The sequence below is a fragment of the Gavia stellata genome, chromosome 1 (assembly GCF_030936135.1).
Source record: "Gavia stellata isolate bGavSte3 chromosome 1, bGavSte3.hap2, whole genome shotgun sequence".
Classification (NCBI taxonomy): domain Eukaryota; kingdom Metazoa; phylum Chordata; class Aves; order Gaviiformes; family Gaviidae; genus Gavia; species Gavia stellata.
In genome coordinates, this window is record NC_082594.1 from 103,463,931 (window position 1) to 103,486,135 (window position 22,205).

The 22,205-nt window shown below is 46.3% G+C and overlaps 1 protein-coding gene across 3 annotated transcripts in view; it reads left to right on the forward strand.

Moving 5' to 3' along the window:
* Positions 1 to 15,636: 15,636 nt before the first annotated feature.
* TIAM1 (TIAM Rac1 associated GEF 1) overlaps positions 15,637 to 22,205 on the forward strand; it is an 82,741-nt gene continuing 76,172 nt past the window's right edge. For 2 of the 3 annotated variants that reach the window (XM_059818959.1, XM_059818964.1), the window contains exon 1: positions 15,640 to 16,608. In XM_059818959.1, coding sequence (XP_059674942.1) covers positions 15,640 to 16,608 — 969 coding nt within the window. Of the gene's footprint in view, positions 16,609 to 22,205 lie in introns of all 3 variants that reach the window. The other variant, XM_059818972.1, reaches the window with a different exon arrangement.

Here is a 22,205-nt window from a genome sequence, read left to right on the forward strand (position 1 = left end):
ATGATGGAATGACACTTACTACTGCTGAAAATATCAAGTGCTGTGTAGATTTACTGTGTCTTTGTTTGATGGTGTGGCTGATATTTCACCAAGCTGGCGTTTTTGAAGAGGTACACCTATTGTTTCATGAGATGTTTGCATTTCTAATGCATACTTTAGAATTCCTTAAAAAATCCCACTTAAGCATGTTACCGTATTTTAGCACTGTATAATGTTTCGTTTACGTGACTATACCCCGCAGTAACTGCTACAGGTAAGAAAAATATTCTTCTTATAAATATTAAGGCAGAACATTTTATTAGTGACCTTCTTTTATAAAAAAGCCATTGAACCAGAGCTGACAGTAAGCAGTTTTCCACGAACACTCTGGTTGTGCTTCAGTCAGGCGGCATCTGTAGCGCTCTCTCTAATAAATAGCTCTACTGGGTGACTTTCCAGTAATGTTTCACTTCAGGCTACGCAATCAATTTTTCTTTTCTGGTGAATGGTTTATTCACTGAAATGTGGTTAGTGAGTTTGGGACAGCTAAGGAACTCTGGAGCTGGTTATAAGCTGCGGAGGGCCATAGTCAAGTGATACTGCATCGCTGGAGCTCCCAGGGGGGATTAGGCAGATGCGCGACAGGATCCGAGGCTCTGAGCGATCGCTACAATTATGGATTTGACTTAAACTCACTCAGTATTTTCAACTGAAAACTTAGTTTTCCATATAGACTAATAGAGAAAAAGTGGCTTCCCCACTCTTACCCCTGCACATGTGCATGCACCCGCATGCTGCTTTCCATCCTATACCCAAGAGGATGTCACTCCTCCAAAACCAGGGAGGTCCAGATGAAAGTTCTCTGTCTGGTTAGCCTAAAATCCCCATTTTCCACCTCTCCTGTGGGAGGCACCTTTGCAGGAGGCTTTCTTGAGTTACTACATTATCGGATGTTCCTGGAACAGTTGTCCTCAGTTTGTCTTGTAATTAGTTGCTTATGTTTTTCATGTAATGTTTAAATATTGAGGCACTAAGAGAAAGTGAGAGCCTGGTGCTGGAAAATTCCCACCTAGCATTTGGAACACCTCTCCTTGCTCCTTCTCTGGTGATACTTTTTGAATCATTTTCAAAAGAAGAAGAAAACTGAAGCTCTTTTTGTCAGTCTGCTCTGTAGGATGTCAGGAGCATCCTGACATCCACAGCTGGTTATCTGGCAGTGCCGGCTTTGCACTAATTACAGGTAGCTTATGTGTGCCAGCAGCAACATTTTACCATTATTGACCGTAGTTTGCAAAGCCAGAGGAGAACTTGAACCAACTACCGTGCCTGCCAAACTATGGAGAATTAGTCCAGCTTCATCAACATACTGCTTTTTTCATATTGCTTAGAAAGAGCTTGAGTTTCACATCTTTTAAAAGGACGAGCTCTCTCCCTTGATGCAACTGCAGTCCATGGATCCCATCAAGGTTGGTCAGTTCATGAAATCCAGGGCAGTAATCATCTCCTGAGCAAGCCAGCTGGATCCGCTGGGGTTGCTAGTGCACAAAGCTGCCTCTGTGCTACACACTTGTGTCCCATTTGACTACAGATTTGTTATTTTAGAGGTGAAGCTCAATCTGTCCAAGAGAAATTATTGTGCAAAACTTGTATAGTCTTTAATCCTTGTGCATTGAAATGCATCTGAGAGAGAGATCACCCTGGCTTGCTCCTGCAGCTCCCAGGGCCAGCACCCACCATGCTGGCATGGTGGGGATCTGCCGGCTGTGCATCTCTCTTGTCCTGGGAGATCCCATGAGCATGCTGGGGGCTGGCTTCTTTTAGGCAGATCTTCCAGCTGAAGCCGAGTACCAGGGACTGCTGCCAGACTCGAGGCCATTTGCGAAGGGGAGAGGGAGCGGGAGGAGGGCACAGTCTATTTTAACCTTGCCTTGCTTGTTTTGTCAGGATGAAATTACTATGAATACAACTATTTGAATTTATGATTTTTTTTAACCTACCCTTTTCTGCCCGTGAACATAAATCATGTCCCTTTGCAGCCTCTTGTCTTGCCACATGAGACAGTCCTGTTGTTTTCGCCTCTCAGAGTGAAGCTCTATGCTTCACTGTGTCTGCTTTGCTTTTCTTGAAGGTAGTCTGGCCTGTATTAACCTTTGCCATGAATGACGAGGATTGCGCATGTTATTCCAGATGAGGTCAGTGTCTTCTGTGGCACCATTCACTCCCGTTTCTGCTGGGCAAGTCTTGCTTGGTGCATCTTTTGATTACATTTGCTTTTTTGTCATTTTTATCACATCGGGGGCTTATGGTCCTCTGGGATCAATACAAAAGGTCTCTTCTGTATTGTGACTTTTTCTAGCTTTGTGTCATCAGCACAGGTCACTGGTACATTTTTTTCTTTGCACGTCATCATTGAAAGCATTAAAAAACCTGGTCCCTTAAGCCAGATAATTCTCCAACCTCTTTGCAAAGTTTCCTATGCATATCATAATTCCTATGCCAGTTTTCATCATCTTCAGCTTAACTAGTAGTTTCCTGGAAAGGTATCTTCTGTCCTTTCCTCCCCTGGAAAATGGGTCATCTTGTTGGAGAAAGTGATCGGAGTAGTGTGCCACAATCCATACTGCATTTTATTCGGTTTCCCATTTCTTCCCACGTCGTTCCCTGTTCCGTCTCTCAGATTTGCTCTCCAGCCTTGCGTGCCGTTGAGGCCAGACAGATGGTTATGTCATTGCTGGGATCACTTGTTCTCCAGTCTCAGGCAGGATCCTGATCCACAGGTTTTAATATAAAAATTCTTGTCCATATCCCTGTGGTTGCTTGCACTGCTTCTTTCATAGTTTTGGGATGCAGATTCAAAACTCCTGCTGACTGGCGCATTTTAAACTCTTTGAATTTTGCTCCTCAGATAACCTCAGACGTGGTGATTCACATGCCTTGCTCCCCCATGCCCTTGCTGAAAATGAAGGCAAAGCATTCATTTTATTTTGAGGCCACGTTCAGTGCTGACGGGTTTCAGCTTTCCATCACGAAGCTACCTTAGCCTGACTTTTGGTAGTTTTGGCTTTTCCTCTCAAAAACATTTGCTGATCAGTCCTTTTCCCCGCTCCGTGTCAGGGCTCTGTGCTCCTTGACTGCCTCTCCCGAGGGTAGGGGCTCACCCCCTGAGCCCCAAGGGTGTCTTCCCCCAAGATTACCATCCCTCATGGGTTTTGCCCCTCTTAATTAAAGAAGCAACACCCAACGTGCGGCCTTGGTGTTGTGTGTTCCTCCCGCGGGGGAAGAGCTATCAGCAGGAGCTGTGTCAGGAGATGTGATGTACGAGTTGTGACTAAAACTGGTAAACCCAGATAAACTTAACTGCGGCGCAGATACACCTCTGCGACGGGGTTTGAGTGATCAGGTTCTGTCAGGACGTGCAAGATAAAATCTGAGTGCTTAATTTAACTTTGACAGTGGCAAGCTGGTACAGACCAGCCGAGTTTTGCATGAATGTTTTCTTTTTTTCTGCGTGCTGGAGAAACGGCGAGGGCTTATACTATGGTAATGCCAGGCTGGGAAACCTGCTCTGTTGCGGTTGGTATCATCACACTAGGTGAAAACAGCAGCCATTGGGTTATATGCTCACTTGCCTCTCCTCCCAGGCTCTGAATAAGCACTAGTTATAATTCCCAGTGTCGGGTTTTGCGAAGCACGGCTGCCTCTTCACCTGGGGCTCCTTTTTGTTTCTCCCGTCCTCTCCGGCAGCCCCGGCGGCAGCGCTCAGTGCAGGCTCAGGCCGGTAGTCCTATTGGTAGTGCTGTTTTTTGGCCCGGGTGAACTCCTGTCTCACGCATCTCCGCCTTGCCCTGTCGTACTAACATTTCCACCTGGAGATGCCAGAGCAACCCGGCTGTGGCATCACCGACATGCCAGGCAATAAGCTCTCTTATTTTCAGGAAGCATGGGATGTTTAACATGTGCTTTCTGCCAGGTAAATGTGGCTTTCCTCCCTGGAGTCACCCAGTGCCCTTTTCAATTGGGGATATGGCCATCTTGGGTCTTTCTGCAGTGGATGAGAGCTATAAAGCTATTCATGCTATAGAGCTTCATTCATATAGAGCTATTCATGCTTTGCAGAGAGGAAAGGAGCTATGGGGAGTCCGCGCGGCGTGCCCGAGGTGGCACGGGAGGCAGGCTGCCAGGCAGGAATTGAGCCCTGCTCCATTCACCATGCTGCAGCTGCTGGCCTCTCCATCCTAGCCTGGCGCAGTGGCCCTGGCAAACAATTTCAGTGAAGACTGAATCTTGCGAGGTACTGATTTAAAAGTAGGAGCTCAGGGAGAGAGATACTGGTACCGAAAATTCCGCAAGGCATGCAATAAACTTAAAAGGACATCTTCCGCTTCAATGCTTCTCCTTATTATACTTCCCTTGTGGCCTCATCGTGGAAGTTGTTGTTACTTTTACGTCCTTTCTACTAATTATATAGCATACCTTATAATGCTTTTGTATCTCAGTGAGGTACCTCATTCTGCGTCAGAGAGAGCGTGACCAAAATGTGAAAGCCGCTCTGATCGTGCATTCGCCTGAGTTTAATTTGCTGCCTGTTTTTCCGTAGACCTCAGGAATCCCTCCCTGGTGCTTAAGTCAGGGTATCTAAAATTAGATACTTGTCTTCATATCTCAGGCACCATCTTAATGATCTGTGTGAGGTCTTTGGCATTGCTTGAAAATCAGATTACTTACCTCTGTGCTTAAATGAGGATATACACTAAACACTTCCTCTCCAATTCCCCCTCTCCCAATTATCTGCCTTAATTTTTTTCCGCAACATTTTAATCCTTCACATCTTGCCTGCTGTGGCTCCCTGGTCACTCAAGCCAAGGGTTTCAATTTTTATTGCCGGAGACTGTGGCACTGGGTGGTTCTTCTGTGCGTGCATGGTCCGCCGTGTCCCGCTCCGCTTCTCCCTCCTCCCTCCTCCAGCTGCCCATCCTCGGCTGCGCAGTGAGTGCTCTGATGCATCCCTTCAGGGTTATGTCTCCTGGTCTGAACGTTTTCTTGTTACTTCTAAATAAAGGGGTTTTTTTAATGCATTTGGCACGTCCCGTCCTCATTGTGTATCAGCAGTTCTCTGCTCATTTGGCACAAGCAGAAAGCCCTTTTCAAGCAAAGTGTAATAACAATAATGCATAACCTTAAGGTAAATAAACAAACCACACCTTTTTTTTTATTTCAGCTGCATTTTGGACATTCTTTCTCTTTTTTAAAGGAACACATAAATGCACACACAGTTGTTGTAGCTACCTTTCTCATTCTCGTCCTCTATGGAGGCCAAGTGGGCTCCTTCTTCCCTACAGCTCCGTCCTGGCTTAGCGCTGGCTGCAGCTCTCCGGAGCAGGTTGTAAGACCCCTCTGCTTCCCAGGATGCAGCGCACAAGCTGCTGTTCATCTGCCCCACAGGCTCCAGGGAGTTGCCCTTGTGGCTTACAATAAATTTGCTTATGATGTCTGATGATCTGAAATTAGAATCCTTTCCCTGCATTGCCCTTTTCTGTAAACGTGTAAAACCTTGCAGATTTCCCCTAGGAAAGAAAGGGGGATTTTCCCACCATTAAAAATAAAAGGGAAGGGAAGGAGAAAGACTTGAAACACGTTCAGATACTTGTAAAAACAATTAAAAAACAAACCCACAACCATGTCAAATTATTCACATCCCCTCGTATAAATATAGAAACCCTGAAGAGGGGGCTTTCCCTTGGGCTACCTGCTCTTCTCTTCCATTAATTTATTACCAAGGCCCCACGGCGCTTTGTCAGTGCCATGTTTCTGGGTTTGTTTTCTTTAGCTGTGATTTGGGGATGGTTGACTGTTGGCTATATGGAGGTTTTAGGTCTCCTGACAGACCTTTCTCCCTCCCTCCCTCCCGCCCTCCCTCTCTTTTTGCCCTTTCTTCCCTCCCTTAGAAATTCTCATAGATGTGGTGCTACAGCAGGAGGAACAAGGCTTCCCACATCTTTCCAAAGAGAACGTGGGTTTATTTTTCTTTCCCCTCCTCTTCATCTGGAGTGATCACCCAGCATTGTTGTCCTAAGTGTGACAGGCACAAAGGTTGTGTGTTAGTGAGATGGTTTCAAAGGGGTTTTGCAATTCCAGCTCTGCTGGCCAATTCTTGTGGACCTGCGGATGGTCCCCCCAGCCTTGTCTGGATGGTCATTGTTGTCAGACTCCAGTTTCAGGAGCAACCGTTCTCTCTGACAAGTAGTAGAAGCTGTGATTGGTTTAGAATTTGGTTTTCTCACAAACAAAAGCTTTCTATGACATTTTGTTTGTCATAGAAAGAAAACATCAAAAGGAGCATGTTTGTCATTTATTTTCACTGGTTTAAAAGTCAACTAGCTTTTGCCATCCACTAGAGTTGGTCTCAGAGCTCAGGGTTGTACGTAGTTTCAGTGACTACGCTGAGAACGGGGAAGCTTGGAGCATTTCTGAATTACATTTCTGAACTCATGTGTGCACCCAGCACCCATGCGTCACAGAAAGCCCTCTTAGACAAAGATCTGGGCATAGCGCAGCCTCCATCCATCCATCCATCCACCCATCCATCCATCCATCCACCCACCCATCCATCTCCTGTGGGTTGCAGTGTTTCATTTGGTGGAGGGCAGCCCAGGGGTATAGGATGGGGTGAGCCAGAGTTGTCAGGGCAGCAGGACCCTGGAGCATACTAGAGCGTTTACCGTCTTCTTAGGGTAGGTGATTTGATAGATCGGTTTCGGCAGCAGTTCATATTAACTAGAGGTAATAAAGGCTAACAAAATGTGGCCTCCAGTTACAAATAAAGGGCCTGATTCTCCATTTCAGGAGACAGGATCGAACACCAGAGTTATAATGGCATGAAACTGGGATCATGGGTGGGGAATACAGCCCAGAGCCACGGATTAATATTAAATAGTTTCTGTATGAAATGACTACTGCCTTCTGTCTATGTATATACATTCTGATGGTTTATGGTAGAATTACCGAGGGCTTCTCAAAGCTGGATGAAGATTTACTTAATGACCAACTGATCTCGCATCTGCAGTTGCATTTGGAATCTGACAAAAACGATGCATGATAAAATCAAAAGTAAAAATAGAATTGAAAGAGAGCTGTCGTCCTTCTAGCCAACTTTTCATGTTCACTGGACAAGGAGATAGACTTGCATACTAATTTTTCCTTGCTGGAAAGGAAGGGTTCTGCTTTGAAAAGGAGGCTTTTAGAAAACTACAGCTTCCATATTTTTCATCCATTAATGTTCATGTCAAGTGTCTGCAAGCAAAAAGAAAACAGGTGTGCTGGTTTTTTTCCTAATCTCTTGGCATTGCAAACTCCTCCCAGCATGTGAAAGCCAAACCTCTCTTTGCTGTACCTAGAATCACAGGTAGCAGGTGTGATGAATAACAAGATTCTCTAAAATATTCTGCTTCCCTACTATGCATTCATTTAATCCATTCATGGTGGTTTGCTGTGAGCTTCCTCAGTTTGGATTGACTTAAGTTGCTGTGTGATGAGCCCTGTGGGAACTCCTTGGCCTGATTTTTCAAGGCGCTGTTTTGTGGCTATGACATAAATACAGCTGTGCTACTTCCAAACCTTCAAAGAACAAGAGGAGTTGCATTGACGTATGTAGACGTTGGCATAAATACAGGCATACATGCATCATAGGTGTATATATGTGTGTGTGTCCATGCATGTTTGCGGGAGTCAGCTCTAAGACTGAATATTTTGTCTTGAGCACAGAAGTTTGAAAATCTTTATTTGATGTTTCTTTTTTGATGAGATGAACTGGTCCATGTGTGAACATTTACAACTGTTCATCTACCTTGAGAACAGTTACTGGCGAGTTACCGGTGATCTGAATGTGCGGTCAGCTTCCTCGTTGGTCAGCCGGAGAAAGAGACAGAGAAAGTGTCCACAGGAGCAAACACGTCCTGTGCGGGGCAGGGCTCTGTGCTGGGAAGCAAGCCATGGGGCTGTGCTCGTGTTTGCTTCTGCCTTTCTTCCTGATGGAGGAGCACTGGCATCCCCTTTTGCCAAGACCTTGTCGGATGGAAGTCCTTGTCTGAGGCTGCTTCAGCACTGCCGACCTCCAGAATTTCTGCTGCAGCAGAGCCTGAGCTGTTGGGGTGAACCAGGAAGCATGGGGGCGAGGACCGTTCCAGTGCGTATTAATGGCAGACAAAGAGAAGTATGAAAAACTGATGTTCTTCTTGAAAAGTATGACTTGGTTTCATTTGGGAAAGACTCTCCAAGTTGTAAAAGTTAATAGGAACAAAGCTTTTCAGGAAAGAATTCGTGGGTAATGATAAATCCTTCTCTTCTGGAGGAGCCGTGCGTGCACGGTACTCACCTGTTCGTGGCAAAGGATATTGCCAGCCCTTCAGATGTACTGGAGTGTAGTGAGGATTTGGGTAACCCTCATCTACTTTGGATCTTCCCACCTTTTTAACAAATGAGTGCAAGAAGAGAATGATTTTTGTCGGAGGAGCGCAGGCACTGTGTGGAGCAGGTGACGTTGTCGTTGGTTTCTCACAGAAGTGACCAGAGTTCGCTTCAGCCTGGAGCAGATTTTTCTGAGTGAGTTACAAACTCCTCAACAGCCGCTTCAGGATGGAAAATTTGATACTGCTCAGCTGTGTCTGTTTTCTTCTTCTTTTGCACAAGTTTTCTGGGGCAGCAGCAGGCGGATCTGAAAAAAGATGGTCGCAATGCCTTTTTCTTTGGAGGTGAGGAATGCACATCACAGGGTTGCTCGTCGTCGTGCGGTGGATGCAGGTGGGAAGACTCTTGCCTGTAGGACCTTGTTTGTCAGCAAGATTCCCGTCTTGCAAATTATTGGCAGCTGGCATGGTAATGAGTCCATTTCAATATAAATGAGCTTCATTTTATTAATTTCTGCCAGCTCCTGAGCAATTCATGAACTGCTTTTCAGATCTTAACCAACAGCTTGGGGGAAGAGAGGGAGGTGGGGAGCAGAGAGGGGAACATGAAGGAGGAGAAAAAAAAAGGGAATGTTTTTAATTTAGAAAGGAGCCGGTGACTCTCATCTCTTTTGAGGATCCAGCCAAGATTGAGGATCACAATTTCCCCACCAAGCAGCTCTAATAACATGAAGGGCATCAGTAATCTCTTCCAAGGTTTTTCTTCCTTGAGACGTTAGCAAAAGTTTGTAACTCTCAAAACTCTGCGTGCAGTGTTGAGTTGAAGTTTCACTGCCGGTGTCTGGCTGGGAGAAGGGGGAGTTGGGTGACTTGAGAGCTGGCTTGGGCAGAGCACCCAGCCCTCCGGTGAGTTTGTGCTTCTTGGTATCTCACAGGACTGGACCTTGAGCTGGTGTACTTGCAAGGGAGCTTGCCAGCGGTATCAGGCCAAGAAAGAGCTGGGATTTGGTACGCACACGAGTGCATACGCGTGTAACTTGAGGACTACTCTTATGACTTGTCTTAGGTCTAAATAGGTGCAGACTGGTCTCTTGAAGCTCCTCCTTAGTGAATGCAATTAACCCAAGGATCCTTTCACCTTGCACAGAAATGCATGTAAATGCTCTGCCCTACACATCTGATTCGCCCTTGAGAAATGTTAATGAAATCCCTGCTCGGATAATCGCCCTTTTCGTAAATTAGACAGTCTGCACAGAGAAATCTCCTTTGAGATCTTCCAGTTTTGGGCCTGTTTCCTGGGCAGTTGGGTTCCCCCTTGCTGCCAGAAGTTAAACCCTGGTTTACTGGAAGGAGCCTTTCTTGGCGGTCGTCTTCAGACCCAGGTGTGGTTTTGGACCTGAGATTATCTAGCCCTGTCTGAGACAGACTGTCCTCAGCAGGGCCATGTTAATGTCTATGAGGATTTTTATTGCACAAAGTGGTGGGAAGAGGAACTCTTCACGTTCAGTAGTTTGGGCTGACGGTGCTTGACTGGGTTTTTCATTTATTCTGCCATTATCAGATTTCATCATTCGAATTTAAGCACAGCATTCGCACACTGTATTGCACAGTGTTTCTTAGGTAAGTGATGATAACAGGACCTGGCAGAAGATGTCCTCCTGTATAGCCGTTCCTGCTAACCCTTTGTCTGATTTTTTTTTCTCCCCTCTTTCTCCCCAGGTTTTTGGCATATAGTCATAGACTCTGACGCGAGAGTAATGGAGTCGCTGAGTGGCAGGTGCTGACAGCTTCTGCAGTCCCAGTAACTGTTCATTTTGGTATCATTTGCAATTCTATACCTCTAAATGCCACAGCTCTCTTGGGGAAGGTTGCGCTGGATACCAGTACTGCCTTGGAAGGTACATGTGTGTCCATATATTTTTCTTTAGGAGTTTGCTGTGTTGTATAATGGTTTACGGGGAGGGGAAATATTGGATAAGCTGCATGCGGTTTATGGTTACACCCGTTTAGCAATACAAAGGCATTTGAATGGCTATCAAGCAGCTACTGATGACATCCCTTCCTCCCTCTCTCCTCCTCTTATTTGAATTGCCTGCAGGGCCTTTTTGGAGTCCACCCCGTGCTTTAACATATGCAAGAGAGGCTCACAAAAAAGAAATGGCTGGTTAAAAGGTTCTGATTTGAAAACAATTAAATATGCTGCTGGAGCTTCCGAGAAACTCAAAGGCTTAGTGTGGAATTTCAGCCTCTCTCTTGCCCTTTTAAAAAAGCACATTTTAATTACAATAAAATGTGTATGTTCACACTTGGTTATTAGTCTTGTACATTTTTCTATGTAGTTCTTGTGAGTTCAGTAAAAATCTTTGTTGTTGGCTGGCAGATTTTAGCAAAAGTTTATTTCTGTAGGCTCATTGCTCGCTGTGGATTTAATCATTGTTCTGGTTCTCACAGCCTTCAAGCTCCACTCCAGGAGAAAAATACAGATTTGTCACCAGGGCCTCCCACTAGAATCTAATTTTAAATTTGCAATCTGTTGTCTTGCGAGGTGCTTCAAATTTGGTTGGAAAGTTAATATATTTCAGATTTTCTTCTGGAATCTAAAGGCCCAACTTTTTGCAAGTTTGAGAGTTAGTAACTTAGGTTTAGTTGAAATTAGTACTTTGGTTTTGTAATTATTTTAGGAAATGTTTAATATCAGGGGAAAGGCAAGATAAAGGAAAATTACTGTTTTCAAAGAAGATTATATTCTTTGATGGTGCGGTCATCAGTGGTCATCTAGAATGTGATCATCATCTTTATGTGTAACCATTTTATATAAGACTCACCCGGCAAAAACTCAGCAGTTCAGGTAGAGTTCAGTCTGCCTGTCTAGGGTAGTTGATGTGGGGAACACTGTTTCTTCCAAAGCTTTCCTGCAGAATTTGTGTTCTCCCTGCTGATATCCCAATGTCACTATCAATCTTAAGTTTTGGTTTAAAAAAACCCCAACAGCCTCAAACCCCTGTACTGTCTCTTGACGTGCAAGCTGGCTACAAGGTGACTTTCCTGGCCCCTTGAAGACTTCCACAATTTTGACATTTTCCTTGCTCTGAACCGGGAAGGAGCAGATCTTTTGGGAGAGGGCCTTTTCCCAGAGCAGTGATAGCTTGATGATCAGGCCGCCTCTCGAGGATGTGGAAGAACAAGTTGCCACCCCTTGTTTCCCTGACTTGGGCTGCAGATATGAATCTCGATGCTCCGCGTCTTCGGCAAGTAACTGAGTCACCGAGCTGGTGCCTTCTCCAGGAGACGTGCCTGTCTCCCCGCTTCGGTTTTCAAATCTCTCCCTCTTGGAGCGGAGGAGCCTTTCATCAAAAGCAGTCTATTCCCATGAAAAGTTTGGGTTTTGATGAATCAACATTTTCTGCTGAAAAATTTCCAACTAGTTCTGCTTGCAATGCATGGTCTGTGTGCGCTAATCTCTGCTAGCTTCGGAGAGTAATTCAGAACAGATTTTTGACACGTCGCAATCCTTGGTCGAGTGCGGCAGACCTGTTTAAAGCATCAAGACGTGTCACACTTGATTTATGTTGTATCCTGGTGGTACCTTGATAGGTCTTTAATGGTCACCTTTGGATTTGGCGGGTGAGCTAACAAGGAGAGCCTTTGTCCTACCAGCATTTGCGTGCAACTCCCATTAACATTACTCATTTTCTTAATTTGATACAGATTTTTTTCATTGAGTGTGCTAAATTCAGTTAAGCCGTAGACAGGCAGCATCTGGCAGTTGTAGCTGGAGCAGTTTAAGACGTTTCTGCCCCAGGGTGTCTGCTGCTGCCCCTGGGAGGGGGAGGTTGGGGCTCCCCTCCCCTGCCCGGCGCCCGCTAGCTGAGGACATTGGCATCTGCTTCAGTGCGAATTCACATGTTTCAGGGCTGCCTTTCCACATCTGCCTGAGCTGAGCTAACAGCTCACTGCTGCTAAAAAATGGGGAAGGTGCCACTCGCTGTCTCCTCTTCCCCAGCTCCCGCGTCGCCCTCCAGCCATGCTGCCCCATCCTCGACCTGCTGCATCCCCAGACGGGCAGCCTTGTGCTGCTTCTGGCATGTGCCGGTTGAATTCATTATCCCAGCAAAAATAAACTAATAAATAAAGTTGGGGTTATTTTTTCCCTTTTCCCCTCCCCAGGTTTATTTCCTGCTGTTCTAGTGGACTCAGCGGCATAAGCACCTGAATTGGTTGGTGGAAATGCTCAGCTAGAAATGCAGAGAGGAGGCAAAAATGGGGGTGAGAAGGTAGGAGGAGGGTCCCTTCCAGGGCGAGCTATTTGTCTCAGGCACCCCACAAGCAGTCACCCTCAGCTTTACCCGCTGTGGTTGGCCATCCTCACTTGAGGTGGGCTCAGCCTGTTGTGCCCCTCATCTCCCGGCATCTGGTGGGGAACGGTGACAAACTGTGGGGATGGCACCGTCTGGCATCACTGCAGCTGGATCAGCTGCACTGTGCCTGCCTGCAGCCCACTTGCACCCACCGTGCAGAACGTGCAAACCTGCAACGTAATGCTGGGGAAATCAGTGGCTCTAGGGTAAGGCCTCTTCAGTCGTCCTTCCTGGGTGCAGGAGCAAGGTATGGGCTAATCGCCAGGAGAGATAGTTGTCTCCTGGCTTTGCAAACGTATCCTCACCTAAAGTGCCAATCCACGGAATTAAAAAGGGACAGCTCTTTACTTTGAAGTCTGACACTTCTTGCCAGTATCTAGCAGATACTTCTCATTGTGTGAAATCGCTCAGTAAACATTCCTGCCACCATCTGCAGAGAAAAGACTTTCCTTCTTCCATGAGAGTGTTTTCTAGCAGCGTTATTTCCTCATCGGATGCAGCCTGAGCTGCTGCTCCTTTCCTCGCCAAGTCATTTGTGGTTCTGTTACTTTTTGGCTGGATGAAATTTTGCCTGGTGTGCATGGAGACTACGTCGAGATGGTGGCACAGGGCTGCTTTCCGTAGCCACGCTGCCTGGCGTTTTCATCAGCAAGTGTGCCTCGCTGCGTTGTGTGCTGGGGACGCTCCTGCCTTTGGCAGCTCTGTTTCTGAAGGTAAAGAGCCACTCTTCAATCATTCAGGGTTTCAAGAGGACTTTTAAAACTGCTCTTTCTCCTTAGATAGGTACCGAAGTGATGGCTGCGTGGCTGGAGACTGGGGATAAATGGTTACATGCTCTGATGGGCTTTGCAGCCAGTGGAAATCCTGTCGAATGAAAGTGTGGTTAGCAAGAATCTCAGAATCAAAGCAGCTAAAAGCATTACCCCAAGAGGGTTTCTTTTGCAAGATGGGGAGTGATGAGGTCTGGTTTTAGACATCAGTGTGGAAGACAAAATGCAGTTTTTGTGCTGTAAAATGTTTTAGAAGCAAAAGCTAGCTGACATTTGTTTTTCAGTCTGGTCCATATCAAAGGGTTGTGGCTTTTAAGGGATAATAAACCCTGTCCGGGGATTTATAATGCTGTCTTTTTTTTCAGATTAAAACCTGCCCTCTGTTCAGCGCATTTGTTTTTCTAAACGATGCATGATAGCTAAGTCTCATGACAGTCAATGGGAGTTCAGCCATTAATTTCAGTAGATGTAGGGTATTTCCTGGTATAGTTTACTTGACATATGATTATATTTATTTTAGATAGAGAAATGTCCAGATTTTATGGAAGTGCCTGTTGCTCCAGCACTGAACAGTTTTTTAGCCTCAGACTTGACCTACTTAGCTGAGTAGAAGAGTGGCAAAGCGCAGTCCTCTGACTGTGGTCAGAAGTATCACTGCAGAAGTTCAGTTCTACTCTATGCGCCCAGGGCAGCCCACGGCAGAACTGCTGTGCCTGCATTTAGCACAATTGATTCCTCACTTTCTATGTAATTTATGTAGGGCTAATTCAGTTCTGTGCAGCAGCGATAGTGTGTATTTAGATAGGGAGGGAAAATACACGATCACATTCATTCTGCCAGCATCTGGCTCAATACCCATCGGCGCATCCTGTTAAAGGAGAGGAAATTGCCCCAAGAAAGGAAAACCTCCAGATTATTAACTGTCAAGGCAGCTTTTTTTCCCAACGAAGACTAATAGAAATACCTCAAAACAAGGAAGTTTTGTCTTCGAATTTCTGTTCAAGATTTATGGACTATTTATCTAGATATAAGTGTCTTATGTGTAATTCAGGATCTCCTATTTGATTTTGAATGGCCATGTACTTTAACATCTATTTTTCTTGTTCTACTTCTTGCTCTTTGGCCAGAAGGAGCCAATACTACTGATAAAATATTTCTGACATTTGATGAGTGAGATCACAGACCTCAAAGTGTTTTCCAAGGTTGAATCCAGATCATCACTCCCATCTTCTGGATGGGAAACCTGTTTTACGGTGGGACATGCGCACCTGAATAATGCAGGAGGCTAGGAACAGAGATGGGGACAGAAACGCAGTCCCTGTGTTCCAGCTCAGTTTTCTCTTTGCTAGATCAAAGCGCTTAGATCTAGCTATCTGCTTCAGAGTGAGTGGGAAGGAAAGGTTATTTTTGTATAGCCTGAGTCACTCATGCTAATTTATTTTTCATAATATGGCTTTCTTGTGTGGGGCTCTCTGTACCTGCTTAATGTTGCACTGTTTTTTTGTTCCAGAAATCAAACCTATCATTAGCGTGCTGCCGAACAGTTAAATTTGTACTTTGCTATTTGGTGCTTCGGTTCACAGTTCCTAGCAAAAAAAAGTGAAATCTCAAATAAATGTGTATATCCATCTACTTTTTGGAATCTCGTTACATGCAGATAAACAATAGCTGTTGATTTTTTGAGTTTGCAGTGTTGGCTGGAATTGCGAAGCTAGTGCTAAGAGTCAAGTGAATGTGTGCAGAGCTGAGATTGCCAGTGCACTTTGGTGGTAAACGGGCTCCAGTTCACACCAAACTTCAAGGTTCAATCCTTCTCTCTTTTACACTCTTCATTTACACCAGCATAGCTATCGTCTGGCTTTTTCCTACGTACTGATTTAACTGAGTTGCATTTATAAGTTTCCTGGTACGGTCGCTGGCTCCCTTAATTAATTCTGTGGGATTAGTTGCCGCTGTTAAAGCATGTCCTGCGAGATGCTGTGGAAGCTGTGGTGTAGGTTTCGGGACAGGTTCATTAAAACCAAAAAAAGCTCTTTGGGGTGTACTGGGGCGCCCTTGTGTCTTCTTGCCTGCATGTTTGGTTGCTGCCTTTAACGGTGCTCACTCTCTCCCTTTGCAGACTGTGACGCCATGGGAAACGCGGAGAGCCAGAGCGTGGAGCATGCCTTCTATGGAGACAAGCACACCAGCCTGGGCCGCAAGCACACTTCCCGCTCGCTTCGCCTCTCCAATAAAGCCTCTCGCCGGACGCGGCACGCTTCTTCTGGAAAAATTATCCACCGCAACTCGGAAGTGAGCACCCGCTCCAGCAGCACCCCTAGCATCCCCCAGTCCCTGGCGGAGAACGGCCTGGAGCCCTTCGCCCAGGAGGCCAACCTGGAGGACTTTGGAAGCCCCATCTGGGTGGACCGTGTGGACATGGGCCTGCGGCCCGTTTCCTATCACACTGACTCCTCTGTCACCCCCAGCGTGGACAGCAGCACCGTCCTCACCGCTGCCTCCGTCCAGAGCATGCCCGACTCGGAGGAGAGCAGGCTCTACGGGGACGAGCCGCCGTTCCTAGCGGAGGGCGACGGGAGGTCGCACCGATACACGGCCAATGGGACAAACTTCATGGAGACGGCCAGTTTCAAGAAGAAGCGCTCCAAATCGGCTGACATCTGGCGTGAGGACAGCTTGGAGTTTTCGCTTTCTGACCTCAGCCAGGAGCATCTAACGAGCAACGAGGAAATCCTGGGCTTAGCCGAGGAGAAGGATGCCGAGGCCACCCGGGGGACGGAGGCCAGCGGCAGTCCCCAGCCGTTGGTCACCTGCCAGCGTGCCAACTCTATGAGCGACTTGTATTCCCCCAAAACCCCGAGCGCTACTGTCAACGGAGGCCCACGAAATGCCTTTGGAGGGTACTGCCGGAATTTAGTGTCCGACATCCCAGATATTGGGAGCCATAAGATGACATCGGTTACCGCTGAGGATGCACCTTCCTACAGTAATTACAATACGCTGCCCTGTAGGAAGTCCCACTGCCTTTCCGAAGGGGCCACCAACCCACAAATTAGCCATAGTAACAGCATGCAAGGCAGAAGGGCAAAAACTACTCAGGTAAGGCAGTTTTCTTCTATGTAAAACGGAAGCGTGTGGCATTTGCTAAGCTGTGTCTGTAGATAAAGATATTCCAGGTTCCTCCCAGCTCTGTTTTCCTTCAGCACCCCCTTTCCAAGAAGAGGGCTGTATCCAGGAGAGAGCTGAACTAACTGGTCTCCAGAGCTGGCTTGATCCCATCCCTGCTCCCTTCCTTATCTGCAACTCTGTTTGGGCCTTTTCCACTCTTCACTGCCTCTGGAAAAGATAAATCTGCATTTGCCAGCTAAAGATTTTCCTGCGTGTTTTGCAGTGCTGACGGTGCCTTTTTTTCCAGGGTAGCTGCCAAAACTGATCACTCCACTCGGGGAGCTCGTGTGTGTTGGTTGTGTCTCCCCTCTCTGCCCTCCCTGCCCCGTCGCCCTCCCCTGCCTCCACACATGCAAGCACTCCTCTGCTCTCGTGGCTGGATGCAAAGAAGAAACCTGCAAAACCTCCATCATAAACACTCACTGGGCTGAAATTTCACTCTCCTAATCAGTTGACGTTCACATCTGTGCAGAACCTCACCCAGAAACAGTGCTGTCCCCTCGCAGGAGACTACCAGTCCTGCAAGCTGCAGTGCTCACCCACTGTAAACCGAAAAATGATGGGGGATGTAGATGTATGGAGAAGATGCTGCTTCTCCTAGCCAAGGAGGATGTCATACCCATCATCTTTCATCTTTTTAACAGGGAGCAGAGCCAAGATGAGCTTTTCTATCTGGTGCCCTTCCCATGCTCCAAACACGAGTCCTGTGACCTTAGCTTTGATGGCTGCTGTTGGGTCTTTTATTATGTTTTGTTCTGCTTTTCTTGGCGATGTTCTGCCTGATCGAGTTACACAGCACTGCCTTGCGCTGCAAAAAGCAGTTCTGCTTCTAGTTAAGTGGCAGACTGCTCTTAGAGAAGGGGAAAAAGGAGCTACGAATCCTGCCCACCTGTACAAGCCGCATGTGGCATACACATTGCGGGCATATTGCACTCATTTTAAATTCGTTCGTCTGGCTTGCTGGACCTTCTCAGAGCAGTGGTCCAGCTGCCTAATGGAAGAGGCTGGCTGTGGCGTTTTTTACAAGCACTATTTCCTAGCTGTGGGCACTGGCTCAGAAACATGGCCGGGGGACACAGACGGAACAGTCTGACAGCACAGATCAGAGCTGTGCACGAGATTGTATGCTCCAGCGGCTCCCCTGATTTTATTGCGTGGTTTCTCCTACATATGCCATGCAGCGTACACACACTGCGCCGCATGACCCAGAAAAAGAAAAAAGCAGCACATTGCATCAAGGTCGGAGGCCGGCAGGCTCATGTCCTGCTGCTGGGCTGAGCTGTTGGCAGGACACCAGCGTTAGAGATACCAGGCTGGGCAGCGTGAGTCAGGCAGGTTGCAGCGTGCCGCAGAGGAGGTGCAGGGCTGCGGAGGTGCGGAGGGCTGTCGGAGGGTGAGAGGAGCGTGTGCTCCCCCGTCGGCTGGCACTGACTTGTGAGAGCTGATGGGAAGGGGTTGCTGAGTGACTTACTGGCTGTCCTTGATCTGTGGAGATACGCTGCTTCTAAATATAAAAGTGACATGCTAAACCAGATGCTGCAGTGTCCCACAACAGCAGCTTTGTACTTCAAAATCAGCTCTTTATTTTTGGAGGTATTTCTACAGTGCGAGCACAAAACTCCTTTGGTGCTCCATCAAGGCAGTGCAGGATAAAAAGCAAGAGAACAACAACAACAAGCAAAAAAAAAGGATGTTATTTGGCAGCCTTGAACGTAACAGCTTTCATGAAGATTGTTAGGTGCAACTGCTGCCTCCAGCCCTCTTTCAAGTGTATTTAAGAAAAACGAGAGCAGTGTCACTGGTGAAAAATGAAGCATTTGTTTTTCTTCATGGTGCCTATCTTGGCATTAAGAAGATTCCTCTGAGGCACTTACTGTAAGTCACGAATTTGCGTAGCATTTTGTGAGGCCTCAGCTATACCCAGGGAAATCACTTTGTGGGGCTGGTTTCACTAGACGTATCTCCTGAGCTTGGAGATGGTGTCTATAAGGAGTCTCAGCAGTGATTATTACCACGTATAAATTCAACAAAATTAAAGCTTTGGAAAGGTCAAAATTCCTTCCAAGTCTTTAATCCTAGCAGCATACAGTAAGTACAAGATACTTGGCAGCAATGAAGTCATGTTAGCCCAAGCCTACCTGTAGCAAGCTTAGGGAAATGACTATCATTATGTTGACAGATAGAGCGAAAAGGAAGTCCAGATTTGCACACAAAGTAAAAGGACTAGTTCCTTGGTGAACCTGATTAGGTGATTTTGGATGGGGTGAGAGGAGGGAAGCTACCAACCTGACTCTGTACCAGGTCCCCAGTCCGACAATATCTCAGCACTTTGCCCATATTTACTCCACACCCCTGGTATGAAGTAGAGCATGATGGTTACCCTACCTGAGACGGTGGAAGCTGAGATGTAGAGCTGATGGCCTTATTGCTTTGCTGTTAATGCGCTCCTTGGCACTGTGTTGGCCTGTGCTAGCAGGTACTTGGTCACAGTTTGGGGAATTTTGTTTCCCTCTGCCCTTCCCAGTCTTTTAACACTTTCTCAACGGGCTTCACACTCTCGATGACCACCTTGAGCATTGCCCCCAAGCCTGCCATATGTGTCCTCATGCTGTAAAACATTTCATGCTATAAAAACAATTTAGTGGACTGAGGCAAAACTTTGATTTTTTTTTCCAGCCTTTTGAACTACCTCCCCCTATCCCGATCCCACAAAATAATAGTTACGTCTTAGGATCACAGGGGCACGTCTTAGGACCCAGGGCCAAGCATAATATGGTGTTGGACACAGTTTTCCCTCTTGACCTCCAGGCCAATGACCTGTCACTGTCCCTATGTTATTTAACAGTGCAGAGTTAGCTCCTTTGTTCAAAGTCACCTAATTGAGCCTCATAGCCAGCAGTGAGGTTTCTGCTCAGATTACTGTTGCCCATCCTCACAAGAACTTGGGTTTGTATTTGCCAGTGGGTTTTTTTTTCAGTTTTTGGAAAGTCGTAGCGGGATATTTGCATAATTTTTTAGTCTCACCTGCCCTGGTGCTAGAAATACTGAAAGGTCCTGATGGCCACTTGTAGGTAGCTTTTGACTAGTCTAGTTCCCAAAGAGGTCCCTGAAAGCAGGGAATGCCAAGCGCAGTGTAAGTCTGAGACCATGGCAATGGGCTTGTGCCCTTGTGTTTGATTCCTGAATCCAGCCACTGTTACATGCGTGTTCAACTATATGTACATCATCATATTTTCTATACAGGCTAAATTTATTAGAAGTTGTCAGTAACTGTAATTTTTATGGTGTGCTGACCACTGCTACTGGGAAAATGCATCCTTGAATGTATCACGGAAAGGAGATGCCAGAATCACAGCTGTATGTGTTTTGTTATTATGCCTTATCCATGGGTTCTTTACAAGTACGTGGTTTACATTAAATTAAAAAAAAAAAAGAGAATAAAATCTCTCCCTTCCAGATTTAAACCTTAAATTGAACTGTGGGAGTCACTTTCCACTAATTGAGAAGGAGAGCTTTTTAATACTGGAGAGACAATTATATTCAATATTCTCAAGCGATTAATATTCACAGGGTGGCTTTGGGGCACCCACGCAGCAGTTGTTTTTCGTAACATTTTAACATTAAGGGTTCAGATCTGCTGAAGTGAGACTTCCCAGAGAGCTCTGCTGGGATCCTGTTTGGCTTTTGGAGCTGATGTGATGTAGGTGGAAAAAGCTTAATTGGCTGACATTTTCACCCATTTTTGCTTGAAGAGAGACAAGCTCCGGTTGGATACAGCTTGTTCTGACTGTGGGTTGTGAGATCCCCAGGATCTTACAACCTGCTTGTTGGGATACAGATTTTGTGAAATGGCCCTGTTGTGTCCTGCTTGCAGCTAAACATCTGCCTGCGGGAGACTCCTTCCTCCTCCTTCTTCTCCTGGTAGATGTTCAGAGACAAATGTAACCGCATGCTCTCCTGCTGTTATGAGCCCTAAAGTTTCAGGAGGGAAATTAGGGAATGGAAACCTTGAGATAAGGGTTTGTGCCACTTCCAAGCCCGTCTTGCCACCTCTTTATTCCGTGTTCCCCCTCTGCGGGTAAATTCTGACTGGTCTTTTCTCTAGACCATCAAATGGGGGGATACAGCCTCGTGTAGGGCATGAACCTCTTTTGACATTTCAAACTCCACTACAAGGGCAGTTGGGTGAAGACATCTTGCATGTACAGAAGATGTTCTGGTCGTGGCAAAATCTGATTGCCCGGCTGTGGTGCCAGCAGCATGTCTGTTCATGGGTGTCTGCTGCAGATGGGCATGAGCCGGCTCTACCTGCTGCTGCCTCTGGCCCTGCAGGTCCCACTCCTCCCCGTCTGGTTTCGTGATGGCGAGGTGGGGATGGCAATGGCCATCAAGGCCAGAGACCTCCATGGGCTTCCAGTGCTGGTATTTTCGTTGTGGGGAAGACATTAGGAGTAGTCCCTAGGAGTACGAGGTGTGAAGCTACTGTATTTTTCTAGGGGAGCGATGGTGTTTTACAAACAGTGTTTAGAGCATGGTCTGATTCCTGTGTGCATTAGAATCCAAGGAGACACAGTGGTCAGAGCATTTCTGCGTGGTCAGCTACTCAGATACAAGAAGGGTGGCTCGTTCCTCTCTGAGCTTTATAGCTCAGTTTGTGATTTCCTCCGGAAAGCTCAATTCCAGCGTTAGCGTTACAATGGCGCAGTCCAGGTTTTTTACATAACTTTTGAGATGGAGCAGCAAGAAGACGTCCCTCAGCTCTGCAGGGAAAGCAAAGTTTTTTTACAGTCTTCAGTCCAGTGTTTGTGTGAAGCTGAGCAGGGGGAGAGTGAACAAACTTCCTGCTCGACTGACTTGGAAACTGTGCCTCCTTCAGCGCCAGCCCCAGGCTATGTCCTTGGCGCGTTAAATCCCCTTTTGTCTGATTTTCAAGTTTATTACTATTTTTAGACCTCTGTAGGTAGCCCGAAGGAATTTGGGGTCTCAAGCCTTTAAAAAAAAAAAAAAACTATATAAAAGAATTTTGCAGAATGTGCAGGAGATGAAACCAAGGTTTTTGTGGGGATGAGGACATATAGAGAAACCAGTCTAAAATTAGAATATCTTTCCAGTTGATATTATTTTTTTACTATCTCAGGGAATTTTATAACTGGTTATAGCGTTACATTCTGTAGGATGGCTAAACTCCAGAGAGCTGATACTTGTTTTTAAGTTGTGTAAAACTTTTTTACAAATGGTTTTGTGGCATAGAGGATATAACCTCAAAATGTAAAAGGACCACACCAGGTCAGTCACATGAAAGCACCATCCAATCCAGTACCTTGTTCCCCAAATACCAAGTGCTCAGGAAAAGAAAGAAAAAAAGAAACTGGGAGAGTACAGGCTGAACTTTCCTTTAGGGCATTCTTCCCAATCCTAGAAAATTAGCAATTCGAGTCTTCCTGAGCAAGGAGTGCATCCAAGAGTGTTGGGTTGACCTGTCCCCCATGAATTCTCTTTTCTGAAATAATTTTCTCCTTCTGGCTTCC